Source organism: Ascidia mentula, chromosome 9 (genome assembly GCF_947561715.1).
Source record: "Ascidia mentula chromosome 9, kaAscMent1.1, whole genome shotgun sequence".
NCBI classification, from domain to species: domain Eukaryota; kingdom Metazoa; phylum Chordata; class Ascidiacea; order Phlebobranchia; family Ascidiidae; genus Ascidia; species Ascidia mentula.
Window position 1 is genome coordinate 4,723,847 of NC_138574.1, and position 15,903 is coordinate 4,739,749.

Genomic DNA, 15,903 nt, shown 5'->3' on the forward strand with positions numbered 1-15,903 from the left:
CAATATTAACTTGATTTAATTTCCCATGATTTTCGGCATTATCATGTAAACTGTATCAATGGAAACGGCGACGTATTCTTCTCATTGGTTTCCTGTTGGAGCCGATCTTTGAAAGTGGACAAGAAAGGAAGCTTGGTGGAAGGAATAACGATCGAAGTATCGCCTTTCTTCATACCAACTGTGGCAATCGTGCGCATTTTATCAAGGATGGATTATATTGAGGACGCATAGAAGTAGACAGTTTAGTTATTAATTTATATGCTGTTATGAACCCATAGCACCTACAGCTTGTAGATGTTACCTTGCTGTATGTACAATGTCTGTGTACGACATCCTTGTAAACCCAAAATTTCGAACCGAATCAACCCTATAGTCACGACCTCGACGCGTGGCAGACGCGTGTTAAGCCCTGGACAACAGCGAGCACGTGCCCAAGCAACCAAAAAGCACGCCTTCGAAAGGTTGCGTCATATTTCCTGCTGATGCAAAGCACGAAATTAATTCAATTGTTCGTTAAGGCAAACAATATATTTCTGCACTCGACCACTGGGGCAGATAAGTTCTGCGCACAGTGCCAAGAAGTCAATATTACACCAGAAAGGATACGCGAGAATTGGAGTGTAGGCTGTGGGCAAGTCAAGCAAATATAAGAAAAAGGACGTTTGTTGCACAAGTATTTGCAAGTTTATAACGCACTTCGCGACACTGCAAGAACACTTCGATGGTGCTGTGAGTGAGAATTCAGTTCACGGGCAAGCGCATTATACCCATTTGCTTGGGCGTCAACAGATTATGACAATGACAAAACAGAACTAAATGCAAATTTTATCTCAATTCGCCATGTTCTCGTTAATGTCCAAACAACATGTAAATAAACCATTTAATTTCTAATTCTTCTCAGTACTGCCAGGATATCTCTCTCATGGTTAACAACCAGAAATGTTGAGCAATAAATCAGCTTAAAGCGCGTCAGACTCACGCGCTTCATTCGTGAGAGATAACAAGCATTGCGAAGGTCACGCATTTTTCATGTTGCTTGACATTTCTCTAGCGTTAGGCAATAGTTTTAACTACCAGCTACCCGAGGCCTCTAGAAAGCTACCCAGGACATCTCGCTATAATTGATCCAAAGATGAAAGAAAAGCAAATAATATCGAAGGAGGAAAATGTTGATGTTTTTGCTCACTTCAGTGATCCTGTTTTTCCCATTCGAGATGGAACACAAAAGAGTAAAGAAGGTATGTTACCTTAATGCAAATAATGAATCACGTTACTTTGGGTTGATTTATATCGAATTTCATGTCATAGCCCACGTGCAACCCACTTCTCGTTTAATTAAGCGTTGGAATTTGAGTCGCTTCACTTAATTGTTATAACAAAAGTTATACTATGGATTTAGCAAACATTTTAAATGATACGGCGTTGCGTAATGCATATATTATTTCCTCGTGTGATGACGTTATTTGTACCGTACTAATTGTACGTCATAATTGTTGCGCACAGCCGTCGAAACGGAAAGCCCATTTTGTAAACCACGTGATAATGTACAACAATTGGGGTCAAAGTCCGTTTTGTTGAGCAGCCGTAGGTTTTACGACTCAAGTTGGCATAACTTTAACGAAACACTAACATTTGGTTCGGCGCGCCTTGAGAGTATTAACGTTGCACTAGTAATCAAAATTGTCAGGTATAGGCAACTTATTTTACCAAAAATAATAAGAAATGCGCTGTTATAAATACGTTGATCAGAGTTGGGACTTTCCCTTCATAGTTGTGTGTTAGTGTTTTGGCGATTTTGCCAGAAGTTTGTAAATATTCTGTTCACAAATAAGAACGTGAATAAATGTGTAACTTCACTGCCAGACTTCCTATTTCACTTCGTAACCACTGTTCAAAGAATTAATAATGCCCACGATGAGTGCGAGTGCAATAAGAAAACGGAAAAACCGTTCAATCAGCACAAGTGAAGAAAACCTTTCCAATGGTGATGCAACAAATGTTAGGAACAGTAAAGTTGATAAACACCGGGAAATACCACAATATGGAATCAAAAAGTATATACTGCCTTCAATTTATTTATTTAGTTTGAAGTGTTTATCTTTATTTATATTGACCACATCCTAAGTATTTGTATTCAACACAAAACTTAAGCAACTATTTTTACCAAGGCCCATACAGTGAGGTCCATGTATTAAAACCCACCTACCGTTTTCATGTATATATACTTTAAAAACGCACTAGTTGACTGGCTTCTGCGATTGCAAATGTCTTTATGTTTTTTGGTAGATGTCACAGTGCAAGATCATCATTGTTTAGCTCACAAAGTGGATTTGACGATTACAGGGGCTTTTTAAATCTTTGTGTAGTGTTGTTGGTAAGTGTTTTTTGGTGTTAGTATTATTATTTTGTCCAGGGATAACTTGTAATTTTACTTACAGAATGTATATGCCAATAATCTTTCATTTTTTTCAGGCTGTTTCCAATGCCAGAGTCTTTCTTGAAAATATAATGAAGTAAGTGTGTGTGTTTCGATACTCAACAAAACTACAAACAATAGTTGAATGTAGTGAATAATCATAGAAATATTATATTAGGTATGGAATTTTAGTGGATCCTGTACAGTGGGTCTCAACAGTTTTAAATAATCCGTACCAGTGGCCAAATCTGCTGCTCATTGTTGGTAGGTTTCTTTTCTGATTGAATGAGGTGTTTGAATATTTATAAAATATGTTATTTTTACAATAAATATTGTTCTGGTTGTGTTTGAATTTTGTGGCACTATTGTTCATTTAAACTTTAAATTAAATTTTAAAGAATCAATCTAAATTAGAGTATTGTTATTTTGCAGGTTCAAACATTTTTATTTTGTGTGCCTTTCACATTGAAAAGCTCTTACTTAAAGTAAGCATTTCTCTATTCAACAAAACTGATATATATTTTTATGTGTTTTTGAGTAGATTAATTTTAATAAAACAGTGGAAAAAGCTTTTTTCTTAATTCAAATAGTCTGCTTTGTACATCGTAAACACATTCTGTTGGTTTTTAGGACATCATATCTGCAACAACATGCAAATATCTTCACATTTTAAATCTGCTGGTGTTAATTTTACTACCTCCAATGAGGATTCTAAGTCAACCGACAGAGCCAGGTTTGTGTTAAGTGCAGAATCACACTGTAACAAGTTTAAAAATGAACAAAATAAATATATAAATTTAAAATATTTTTAGAAGTCCGTAATTTTGGAATATAGAAATTGTTAGTTTTTCAGCAGTTTGTTCTGTATTTGTTCATGTTTTTGCTCAGTTGGGGCACTTTCAACTTGTGGTGTTTATGTTATCCTGTTTCTGAAGTTATGGTCATTTGCCCAAGCCAACAAGTGGTATCGTGACGATTATATTAAAGCTCAGGGCAAACGCAGGCTGCAAAGAACAAGTAAGCAACGTGTTTGGTGATAAAATTTGTTGATTATTTTAACTTACTTGATCAATTTCTGATTTCAAACATAAACATGATTATATGCGCAAAAGAGCCACAATAGTCAATGAGAGCTGCAGACAGGTATACACACTGAATGATTGTTTTCTTATTTTTAGTGTCAATGCCAAGTTCTGGATTGGAGTCAATTCGTGACAGTAGCAACTACATAGAAGTATGCTTTTTCATTCATTATGTAGGAGTTTATTTTTGTTGAAATTGAATATACTGGATATACCTTGTTTGCTAAAACACAAGTTAGTTGTTACTGTGAAATGAAAAACTAAATATTTAACTTTATCAGATCAATTATTTATTTAATTGTATTTCCCTCTAATTGTTTTTAGGTGAAGTATCCATATAACCTGAGATACAGAAACATTTACTATTTCATACTTGCACCTACACTGTGTTATGAAACTCAATATCCTCGCAACAAATCCATTAACAAAGTGTACTTGGCCAGGAGAGTAGTGGAAACTGTAAGTTGATAAAATTAGACCTGAACTAATTAGCTCTGTTTGTATTTTATGACAAATGGCTGGTGATAAATGGTGATAGTTAGTTGCTTTATTGAGCATTTCTATACAGCTTACTAGTGATTAAGCCCTTGGTAATTATGTTTATAAACTTTGTATATACAGTAATTATTAACCATAGATGATTGTGTTTAAAAACATGGACTTGTCTACATCCCTGTGATGCTTTGTTTAAAATAATAGTTTGTTTGTAAGATTAGTTATATCTGGACTCTTGAAAACCTAATTTTTTAACATTAATATATATTTCTGCATGATGTTTTACTAAAATTTTTGATCGTTGTTAATAATTAGCTATTAACGTGTGTTGTAGATTTTTCTGGTGCAACTAAGTTTGGCCCTGGTGCAGCAGTGGATTGTGCCTGTCCTTCAAAAAGCAATCATGCCAATACATGTAAGATATATCCCCAATCTTTGTTGTGATTCAAAGTAATTGCAATGAATCTTGGTATCCTCATAATTGGCGTGACTCAATAACCTTTATAGTATCAGTACCCTTGCCATTTTATTTCATGCGTTTGTTTATCCACATAGTATTTTGTGCAAAGTAAAAATTTTTTCAGGAAGGTGTACAACATGACACATTGAAAACACCTTTTTTGTATTTTGTTGTGGTAATTTTAATGGTTTAAATAATATGATCACCTAACTTGGTGCATGACCCAAGAAAATTAATCATCAAATTTAAAATTAGCTGGGTTGCATGACATCAGTCACTTGCTTATTAGATAACTAGGACAATATTTTTTTCATAATAAAGTGCTTAGATAACATATTGTCTGGTTTTGTAAATCATAAAAATACATGTATTTATATTTTTTGCAGAATCAAGAGGGGTACCATGTCATGGAGAGGCTTCTCAAACTCGCTGTAAGCAATGAACTTTCTATTTGTGGGTTATGCAATTGTAATTGAAAAACTATACACGTTGTATGTTGTTCAAGGTTCCAAACCACTTCATATGGCTCATATTTTTCTACTGCTTTTTCCATTCTGTACTCAATGCCCTAGCTGAAATTTTACGTTTTGCCGACCGAGAATTCTATAGGGATTGGTGGTATGTAACAAAATGTTTTAGTTTTTATGATTTAAGGAAAGTAAAACAACATATATTTCAGGAATTCCGAAACTATTGATTATTTTTGGAAAGCATGGAACATTCCGGTACACAAGTGGTGTGTGAGACATGTTTACAAACCAATTCTTTCCTGTGGTTATGGGAAGTTTACAGCGCAACTTGCTGTGTTCTTTCTTTCAGCATTTTTCCATGAGGTGAGCAGTTGCCATGTTTCTGGGACCAACAACGATAGCTGTCTGAGTAAAAGTCCTAGAACAAATTGAGCTTAACTGATTTACTTGTGTGCTGTCTGAAAACATGTGTCATGTGTGATAAAGAATGTTTGTTGTTAATCATCAACCGATTGTTTGCAGTATCTTGTATCCATCCCCCTTCATCTATTTAGAACCTGGGCATTCCTTGGAATGGTGATGCAGGTAATATATATGTGGCTTAGGGTTTGGGATTTTTTGTTAGAACTTTACCACATGTAAAAGTGTTGTCTTACAGCCTTTAGAACCATATACGATTTTCAGACCTTCAGTATTAATTTGTAGATACAAGATGCTTCATTTCACTTCAAAACCAAAAAAACTTCAAAACCACTTAAATTTGAAAAAGCAGCAACCAAAAACTGGGAAAATCTAGTCCAAACCGTACTACTACAGTAATATTTTAATGATTTTTTGCTTGTACAGGTCCCATTGTCCGGATTCACCATTCTCATCACAAAGCGTTTCTCCGGTCACTATGGCAACATGATAGTATGGATGTCACTCATACTTGGGCAACCAATTGCCATCCTTGCTTATGTGTATCATTATTACATCATCCACTACACACCTAACCCAATAGATTTGCCTTAAAGTCACAAAGTTCACCACATTTACTATTCAAAATAACGACCTGTGTAACTAGAAACAAAAGATACCATTTGCTTTAAGATGATTTAGCTATGCATAGCCAACAATTAGTGTGTTTTATTGTACGACCAAGTGTATAATCTGTAAAAGTATAAAACAGAAATATCAGGTATCTCTAAGTATTTTATGATCTTTGTTTGAAATAATGTCTTCAAAAAATCGTGTTGGTCTAAACTTTTTGTACAAAGAAGATGGTTATAATTGCTGGTTTGTATTCCTCCCAATCATATTACTGTGATGGAATATCACCATGATCATTGAGTAACTGCTTTGAATTGTAATTTATAATAAAGTGGAAGCATTTCTGTGCAAAATAAAATTGTTTTTTGTTTTGCAATTATTATTATTTTTACTGTTTATTCAGTTTTAAGGTAATCGTAGGTTATTTGTGGTACTTATGTATGTGCATTAATTTTTGTACCAACTACAAACAAATTGATCTGACATTAAGACTGTCGCTACAAATCTTGTTTTTAGTGAAAATGTGATGTTCTGAACCAAGCACTAATTTATTTTTATTTTTTTGCAAAATGTGATTATCCTAATGAGGATGTAATGTGCTTGTGCTTTTCTGGTGTCAGCATGGTGGTATTAACCCTGAATTTTTCCATTTCTCTAGTACATGATTTTTTAGAGCAAGTTAATTTTACTGTTTCTCTGTAGCCTGTTTCGAGTACACAATTGTATATCTTCAGTATTTTCTTAAGTATCTGAAATAGCCTTTACTCAGTTTGCAAGTTGGCTTTTTTGCTGATTTCCATGATAATAAAATCACTTACTTTTTTTCTTGTGAAAGTGAACACATAACAAATATCTTTTAGGTTTATTACAAAATATATATGTAGTCACCAACAAAGAAAAATATTGTTATGCACTGTCAGCAGCTTAAACATCATAGTTATCTTGTGTCAGCAGATTTATCCTGTATGGACATTGCGGTGCAACAGAAACCGCAAAACAGTGCATTTTAAGCTATATTCTTGGCAAATTTTGTTTGCCCCAGTAGAAATCCTAGTTTTGTTTTTGAATATATTTAACATGGACCCTGCAAAAAGCTGCACCATTTCGCAATATTATATGTCTGGAAAGGCATACAATATAACAGCTCACAAAACAATTTTTAAAGTGTCTGTGACATCATTTCAAAATGTGATACAAACAGAATTTCGAAAACAGAAACCTTTTACAACAAGCAGAACTCCACATCAAACTAAAATTTTAGAAATTATCATCATCTAAATCATCAATAGGTGACCCGTCTCCATCAGGAACAGCCTCTCTCATAAGTAGCTCGTCGGCACTGATATCATCATCATCTAAATCCTCTTCGTCTTCCTCCTGACCTTCGATATCAGTGCTTGACAACGTGTCCTCGTCTTCTTCTCCAACGTACATGCTTCTTCTCACTCCAGCGTGAGGTCGAGCGGGATTTTGAGGACGAGAGGGATCGTGATTAAGTTGCTCATCGTTTAATTCCTCGTCGGAGTCACTCGACCCAGAACCAAAATCTGAGGAAATTAATGAAACATTTTACTTCCTGGATTAATAAGTCATGCACATTAGGTTTCCATATGTGTGTCTGGAACGTGCAATGGTTGCAGATGAGTTTGACAAAGGGAACAATTTATATACTTTATGCATTTGAGGCAAATGTAATACACTAGCATTTTCTCATTAAGCCTGTATTAGCAATTTAAAACAGTGTTGGTGACACTTACCATACATTAGATTGTGACTTTTACATACTTTTAAAATAAGAGAAAAAATTACTTATTTTAATAGTTAAAAATTTTGCATATGTCTTGGTTGAATTTCCTAAGCCAGTGCTTTTCAACCTGTGGGACCATCTGCACTGGTGCGGATGTGAAAATTTGTTGTGTGGATGGGCAACATGGTGCGAATGACAATCGCCCGATAAACGGCTATTTAGACTAAGAATTTTTCATATTTTGTTTTGTGCACTAGCTTCAGTAAGCAACGCTAATCCTTCCCCTATAATCGTCGGTAGGTTTCCAATCGTTTAAATTTCGAAACGTCCAAGAAAGGGCAATTTATCATGAAGCCTGGCTGTTGGTATTAGTTATGTACATCCTGAGGTTCGCAAACATTTCATGCGCGGTTTGGCCGCATTGTGCGGATGTCACAGAGAAGTGCGGATGGAATTTAAAAAGGTTGAAAAGAACTGTCCTAAGCCATTTTATAAATTTGGTTTCTTTTTTTGTCAGGATGTAAATAACCTGAATGTAGATTTCCACATTTTAGAATTTTCATACAGAATCAGAAAGGATTTTTATCAATAGAAGACCAACCAAAATAATAATTAGGCTTATGCAAAACATTAAACGCAAATCAAGACACTAACCTTCTAAATTTCCATGATCAAAATCATTATCAAGAACAATCTTCTTTTCCTCTTCTTTCAATCGGGTCTGGATACGCCTCAGCGAGTTTTCATTTTCTGCCACCTTCAAACTTTCTTGCCTGACAACAAGTGAAAGTTTACTGTACAGTTTTGTATTCATTTTAAATGATTTTTACCTGCTGAGATCTTCCATTTGGTGCTCAAGGTAAGTCATATTTCTGAACTTCACGAGATAATCTTCATATTGTTGCTTGAGTTCATCTTCGAGACGTTCGAACTCATCCATAAATGCTGGCCGGACATTTTGCAGAGTGGAAAGTCGTTTCTTTGATCTTTCCAACTCCGTCTGACAAATCACAATATGTTTTTTAAGATTATGCAGAAACTTGTACCGCAGTCTCTTGTTACTTGACTGCTATTTTCTAGTGTCTTGGCACTTATTAATATTGTTGTCTTGGTACATTTGTCACACTTTTAAAACTTCTGTTAACTTATGTTGATAAAGATACTGTTTGTCTCAAGTGCTTAGACACTAGAAAAAAAACATTTAAATGGACAATTTTCCAATGTTAATATTACTTAATGAAGAAGCAGTGTTCCAAGAAAAATGTGTTTTGTTTAAAGAAATTAACATTAAATTGTCCTATGGCAAACCACCTTCCGCTTTTCTATCTTTGCTTCCAGGTTTGCTTCATCAGCAGCAACATTGTCCAACTTGTGCAAAGTTTTTTTCACTTCGCTCTCCACTGACATAACACTTGAACTGAAAACAACATTATATTTACTAACTTCAAATTCCTTTCAAGGAAAGTCTGTAATCTATACTCTATATATGTTTTGGAACAATATGTTTTGTCATAAAAGTTTCAATCTTAGAAGAATGCCACACCTAGTAACAATTCTTTATTCTGTGGTTGTATACACAGTAAGGTTTAAATTATATTGCAACAAATAGTTTCTACAATCCTATGTGAGTTCAACAAACAAAGTTTCCACAGACAAAAATAGCACAAATGCGTTATTTGCAAACTACACTTGCCGTAATCCTTTTTCAATTGTGTTTATATCTAGAGGTTGGGCAAGTGCAGTCTGCCTTGCTTCCCGCAAATCAGGTTCTTGTGATAGGAGATGATACAGAGCTGCTCCTCTCTGAGTTACATTGGATGCTAGTTGTCGAACTGCCTTCAGATCATGCAGCTTTGATGCTGTTAAAGGCAAATAATTTTTGTTATAAAGCAATTAAACTGGTGGTTTCCAACTTTCATGAATGGTTATCCATAACGAAATGTATTGAAAACGCACAAAAATATTGACCTTTTTTAAGAAACAATATTTAAATCTTCCAAGTAAGCTTGCAGTGCACCAAACAACATTAAAATGGCGCACCATTTAAGTACCAATGCCCAAACTGTGGATCTACACCTAACAGTAAATAGGCTTTTCCATTTCCATACAAAATCTGCAATGCCATTAAATAACTAAAAATTTTAAATTAGACAAGCATGTCCAATCAAGGATTTGTTTGATATATGCAAGTTTGATTGTGTCCTCACCAATATCAAAAGAAGTCAAACTGCGACCTCCCAATATATCATCCTTTGAAGCAGAAGCAATCGCTTTCATTGCATCACGAAGGACAGTTGTCACTTTCAGCAACTCTTTGACAGCATAACCATCAGCCATGTACAAACGCTTTGTGTTGAGCTTGATATGAGCCTTTGTAGCAATGAACTGGGCGATCGATTTGATGAAGATGACTCGATCTTGCTCTGTGTCTATGTCACTTGGCAACATCACATTTGGATCGTATCTAATGGTGAATATGAATCAGTGGGGAAATAAAAGTACATACAATTTTTTCGTACAACTTATGAAATTCGTGATAGATTGCATCAAAAGTTCAGGAATAAAATGAAAAATTATATTCTATCATATGAATAGGCAGATGTTGCCACCTAAAATTTATAGAAAATGTGCTCATATATATACTTTAATGTTCCAGTTCATATGGTTGTTTTCTCAAATGTTTTGCATAAAGATAAACACAACCTGGGAATAATTTTACTATCGAGCTGGATATCCACACAATTTCCACGTTTAAACAGCTTTTCCATCAACACAATGGATGACATTTGAATGGGTTATGCATTTAGCATGGCAGCACCAGTAATTTTGTTACTTACCTTCCAACAAGCCAAAGCAGAATTTCAGCAACAAGTTCGAAATTTGGAGTTCTGAAATTCTCCATTGAGATCAACCTTGGATACCCAAGGCTTCTCATCATTTCAGTAAAATTTCTCATATCTCTGTATGACATCCTAAAAGTTTATCTACCCCTAATCTTGAACAAAAAATTCCTGAATAACAATGGAAATAATGTTCCTCTGGCAGTTTTGGCGCTATAAAAGAATTGGATGGCAGCACTATTTCATGTCAAATTGAAAACGGAAAATTGGTACATTTTTTTGGTACAAGAACATGCACAAAAGCAAGACAAATGAACTTGAACTTAAGGAACACCTTTACATATTCATGATTTTGGATTTTATACAAAGAATGGCTTGATGCCTATATTTGAAACTAATTTTTGAAATTAAGACCATGGTGTTTCATGAGGCCACTCAATATTCGTAGCCATTCGAAATCCATCTTCACCTTCGTCATTTGGAAAGTTCTCACTTTCTTCATCATGGTCAGTTTCAAATGCACTGCTTTGCTCTAAACTGTGTACTTTTTTAAGTCCGTCTTTGGCAGCGGGATTGTTGGGGTTTAGCGACAAAGCCAAGTTGTAATGATCCACTGCATTAGGAAATTTGGAAACGTTAAAATAGCAATCGGCAAGCATTGTGTGCAGATGACTGCTTCCATGAATCTGTATGGCATCTTTTAGAAACTTTATTGCATCTTTATATCGATGCTGCCTTTGTGCTATTGTGCTTAACATCTTAATTGCTGGTTGGTGATTTGGTTCAAGAACCAAGGCTCTTTCTGCCAACTTTGTTGCCTTATCATAAGCTTTTTCGTAACTTTTGTCATAAGGTTTGTCAGGCAACATTGTTCCTGCTTGCAGTACTAGTGCATTTGGTAGAGGACCAACCACTCTTACAGCATTCTTTGAAACAGTCACAGCTTCGTTGATCCTATTTTCTTGTAAAAAGCAACCAACTATTTCTATGTAGCACTCCAGCCGTTTTGGTGCAAGTTTTAAAGCCTGACGAAAGTGTGTTACAGCAATTTTTACCTCTCCCAACATTCTCAAGCTCACGCCTTTCAGGAGCAGTGCTTGTACACAGTTTATGTCCAACTCAGTTGCCCGGGCTGCAAGATAAACAGCTTTTGTGTAATCGTTTTTGCTTTGTGACAAATAACCCATTGCAACCCATGGTTCTGGGTGCACCTCAGAAACAGTAAACAGTTCCATAGCAAGATTTTCAAGTTCTGTGCCCTGTTCATCTTCGCAAAGGAGATAGGCATACAAGTCCATGCCTTTTATCCAACGGGGGTCCTGTAAATGAATTGTACGAAAGCTCTGAATAGCAGATGGATAATTTCCAACTCGACAGTAAGCCATAGCATGATCATAAAGCAAAGTTGTGTTCGACACTAACAGTGGCCGTTGTGTAAGCGCATCAAAAGCAGCTGCACTTTTTGCATATTCTTTGTTCACCACTAAAGCATGTGCTTTTATGTAGGAAGGTATCCAATCTAGGTTGCATTCAGATTTAACCATGCTGATTACCACATTAGGGTGTTCCCCAAGGTTAAGTAGCTCTATTGCACAATTCAGGGCCAGAGGACATCGCTTTAAAACCTCTCTGTAACATGCTATTGCTGCTCGGTCCATATCCCGCTTTTGATACAATTTTGCGAGGCCAAAATTCACCTTTGGGCATCTTGATTTTTGAGGGATACTTTCCAAAATAAATACAGCATAATCCTCATTGTTCAGTTTAATATTGCATTCATATATCTTGTACTTTAAACTAATGTCAGAAATATTGTTGTTGGAGAGTTTTGATTTTGATGCAGTTTTTGGTATGTTCTTGTACGCAATGAGAGCTTTTCGATATATGGAATCTGCTTTTTGAAACTCTCTGTTCTCATAGAGGGTGTCACCGTAATAAGAGTAAAGCTCGCACTGGTTAATGTAATCTGTTGGGTCATGGTTATTTACCATTGTCAGTACCAAACTTGACAGAAGATTTGTAGATGAATGCAAGCCAAGCAAATGCAGAGAACGAACTTTTTCTACCAATGTGGACAAGTTTCCAGCCATTTTGAATAAGTTCCCAGCTACACTGTTCTGTTAAGACGAATCTCAAGCTAAAACAAGAAACAACAAGAAAATAGACAAAACCAGTTGGAAAACTTAAAAATGTCAACAATGTTTGATTACATAACAGTACCCAAAGAAAAAAAAAATATACTCTTAATGCACCCTCGACTTCCACAGAATATGACAAACAAAGTTCGCTACAGTTCGTTACGAAAAAACTCTCGGAAACTCTGAGAGGACAGTTGTCTTGTTTAAATGTAGCTGTTATGTTTTTGCTCCAATTTCTATGGTAGGTAGTTACCTACAAACAACTAAATGATGAACCACTCGTACACATACAATGTCAAATATTTAATTCTGCGAAATAATGACTTAATACGTATTTATCACTTGTTTGTCGTTATTTCCGATTTTCCACCATCATGCTCTGTCGACTCTACATTCACACTTTGCGCTTGCGTAATTTGTGTTCGTTTTCATCGCGAGTGTAAGTTCTGGGCAAATATTTAGTGGCATTTGCTACAAGCCCAACAAGGTGTCTAGGGCCCATGTTGGCTACCACAAAGGCTAATATTTGAAAAAGGTCTTCGCACCGGCACATTTTTTCCGCAACGGTCTCTTCTGCTAACTGGAGAAAATCCTTCAAGTCTATGTACTAATTTTTGTACAAAAAAAACTGACCGCAAACGTAAATGTATTCGAGTTATCTTTACACCAAACAAGACACAAACTAAACAATAGCTTTTTGAATCTGAAGAATACACGCGAGAATAAAATATAAAAGTACAAAAGGAACAAGAAAATTATTGTGTCATGAGATAATTAATTACTGCAAATCGCAAAGATGAAAAATGTAGACTAAAATGTTTTTGTGTGGAATGTGAAATAGTTCGTTGGATGATGGCACAGTGTGAATTCATTCATCTCATTGCAAAACATACAAAAATACGTGTGAAATTGGGTGTGTACGTGCATTCGTCAACATAAAAACAAACATATAAAAAACAACTATTTCATTTGCTGCGCTCGGGACGGATGAGCGAAACGAAAAAATAGAAATCGAATTTTGATGTGGCAAGTAAAAATAAAATGCTGTGAGTTTAAGGCACTAAAGTTGATCTAGTCTCTCCGGAATAACATTTTCCCGCTCCTCCAGCGTCGGAGAAAGAAGCACGCGGTCATTCGCCGATAAGTCGCGGCCTCTAGAGTGCGATAGAGAGTCCATGGAGGTGTTGCTAACCTGAATAAAAATAATAGCAATCTTATCATAGGATTTTTTTGGGTACAGAAAATTTCTGAGAGAAATTAAGTAAAATTAATTGATCGATTGGTTTTTCGACAAGTTTCAGTGTGCACAAATACTCGATCTTAAAACTCAAGCGTTTACCATAAAGTTTAGTCCAAAATGGCAAAAACTGACGCTTAAACTTTAATTTGACTAAGCGTAAAAATATGAAAATTAGTTCGAAGCACTTCGAAGAAAAAAAATCAGAAGTGTTTAATAAGTCTAAATGTTTTGTTCGAAAAAAACTCTCACATATTAGAAAAGAAATAATTGAATTATGAATCTGACGCTCTTCTGGTGGAGAACAACAAATATACACCTTTTGTTTAAAAAAGATTGTATTTTCTGACGTTTCGCCTGTACGTACGACTAGGCTTCTTCAGAGAATAAAACAAACACAGTAGCGAAGCGAACCAACAGGGCAAAGAAATTGAGCTCAATTTCTTTGCCCTGTTGGTTCGCTTCGCTACTGTGTTTGTTTTATTCTCTGAAGAAGCCTAGTCGTACGTACAGGCGAAACGTCAGAAAATACAATCTTTTTTAAACAAAAGGTGTATATTTGTTGTTCTCCACCAGAAGAGCGTCAGATTCATAATTCATTATGATACCAGGTGGTCAAAGCTTATTTTCAGTTTTCAAAGAAATAATTATCAAATATTCAACACATTTCATGTACTCACAAGTTCATCTAGATTGTCAACTTTTTTCTTCAGCGACCGAAGTTTTCCTTCCGACTGCAACTTCCGCGCTTGCCATTGTTCCCGATGACGTGACATCTGTGATGTCACAAACAACATTGTTTCATTGAAGCTAAGTTACCCAGCAGTGCAACCAGGCAAGAAAAGTCTTTATTTTTTATACAGAAATAAATATTTCGCCCAGAAACATGGTCAGTTTCTGTAGCACAACTCAAAACAGAAACTGGCGATATTGTCAAAAATTTTATATTTATATTTCCGTTTTTAAAATCGTTTTCCACTTTTTTGGGTTTCCTGGATACTCATATGTAAAGACAGACCCGTCGGTCAACATACATCAGTGCATGCTGATTCCTGCAGTCTTTCATGACAATTTCACTTGAGAACTTACAAATATTCTTACCTGTTTTCTAATTTGTGATGCTATTTCCTCTTGTTTCGCTTGCAACTCTTCCTGGAGAGTTTGCATGGAGTTGGATGGAGCTGTGGGTCGGGAAGAGGAATATTTGCTTGGACTCGAAAGAGCAGGAGGGGAGTAGGAGCGGATGCGACGGGGAGGAGATTTGTTTCTTTGGATCTAAAAAAATTATTATATTGATAAATTTCGCCGATTTTATTACATACGGTGTCCATAAACTTTATCATAATTTTAGTTAATTTTAAAATAATAAAAAAACCTTGTCTAAATGGTTTTATTTTTTTTAAACATGTTTCGCTGTAATGAAGCGTGTCCAGTCCTAGTTCTTATATTCAGCTTTTTATACACAATAATCCATATTTGTTATCGTGGAAAATAGAAAACAATACATATTTTTCAAATCTTAAAATTGATGGTAAAAAATTCTATCATTGATTCACAAAATATCACAAACACATCGAAATTTCAAACACAACAATAATTTGATGTAGCAGACGTAAATACAATGCCTAACAGAGGGTCAGATTCTTCAAGAATAACAGACTTTTATTATAACACAGTATCGTTTATTTGCACATAAACCAGCATTCCACAAAATACTGACCTCCCGCAGAGTGTTTATTTTCCGTGTCGTCGATTCACTTTCTTGGTAAAGATCTTTTAAATCCTGGACGGCATCGGCGTGAGAAGTTTCGAGAAGATTTACTCCCTCGCTAACCTTGTCATCAACTTCCTCTCGCAGCCGTCGGGTGGCGCGCTGGAGCTCGCCTTGTTGCTTCGATTTTTCGTCTCCAACGAATCTGAATGACATGTGGACGCATGTTAATAAATTTTTGCCCTGTCATGGTTGCCGTGAAGGGTAATTATGCT

At 35.6% G+C, this 15,903-nt stretch overlaps 4 protein-coding genes across 4 annotated transcripts in view; 1 reads left to right on the forward strand and 3 right to left on the reverse strand.

The window, feature by feature from the left end:
* The first annotated feature begins 368 nt into the window (after positions 1–368).
* Positions 369–6,769, forward strand: LOC145912961 (diacylglycerol O-acyltransferase 1-like). The gene is made up of 16 exons (XM_083000436.1): positions 369–1,238; positions 1,898–2,054; positions 2,287–2,374; positions 2,473–2,513; positions 2,595–2,680; positions 2,849–2,901; positions 3,047–3,149; positions 3,305–3,433; positions 3,595–3,650; positions 3,823–3,957; positions 4,328–4,408; positions 4,840–4,884; positions 4,959–5,071; positions 5,133–5,286; positions 5,446–5,508; positions 5,770–6,769. Exons 1-16 carry the CDS (start codon positions 1,133–1,135, stop codon positions 5,935–5,937), a joined length of 1,578 nt encoding a protein of 525 aa, XP_082856562.1. The 5' UTR covers positions 369–1,132; the 3' UTR covers positions 5,938–6,769.
* A 36-nt stretch (positions 6,770–6,805) lies between these two features.
* Positions 6,806–10,723, reverse strand: LOC145912984 (clusterin-associated protein 1-like). Its single transcript, XM_083000471.1, has 7 exons — positions 10,540–10,723; positions 9,910–10,166; positions 9,396–9,561; positions 9,014–9,119; positions 8,533–8,702; positions 8,357–8,475; positions 6,806–7,502 (listed from the first exon to the last, which is right to left on the reverse strand). The coding sequence occupies exons 1-7, from the start codon at positions 10,671–10,673 to the stop codon at positions 7,213–7,215; spliced, it is 1,242 nt and encodes a 413-aa protein (XP_082856597.1). The 5' UTR covers positions 10,674–10,723; the 3' UTR covers positions 6,806–7,212.
* Positions 10,724–10,728: 5 nt separating this feature from the next.
* LOC145912983 (anaphase-promoting complex subunit 7-like) lies at positions 10,729–12,674 on the reverse strand. Its single transcript, XM_083000470.1, has one exon. The coding sequence runs from the start codon at positions 12,630–12,632 to the stop codon at positions 10,950–10,952; it is 1,683 nt and encodes a 560-aa protein (XP_082856596.1). The 5' UTR covers positions 12,633–12,674; the 3' UTR covers positions 10,729–10,949.
* A 642-nt stretch (positions 12,675–13,316) lies between these two features.
* LOC145914701 (centriolin-like) overlaps positions 13,317–15,903 on the reverse strand; it is a 28,967-nt gene continuing 26,380 nt past the window's right edge. Inside the window, exons 41-44 of the mRNA XM_083002521.1 lie at positions 15,638–15,833; positions 15,019–15,192; positions 14,598–14,693; positions 13,317–13,872 (exon numbers count right to left, since the gene is read on the reverse strand). Coding sequence (XP_082858647.1) covers positions 13,741–13,872; positions 14,598–14,693; positions 15,019–15,192; positions 15,638–15,833 — 598 coding nt within the window. The 3' untranslated portion in view covers positions 13,317–13,740. The remainder of the gene's footprint in view (positions 13,873–14,597; positions 14,694–15,018; positions 15,193–15,637; positions 15,834–15,903) is intronic.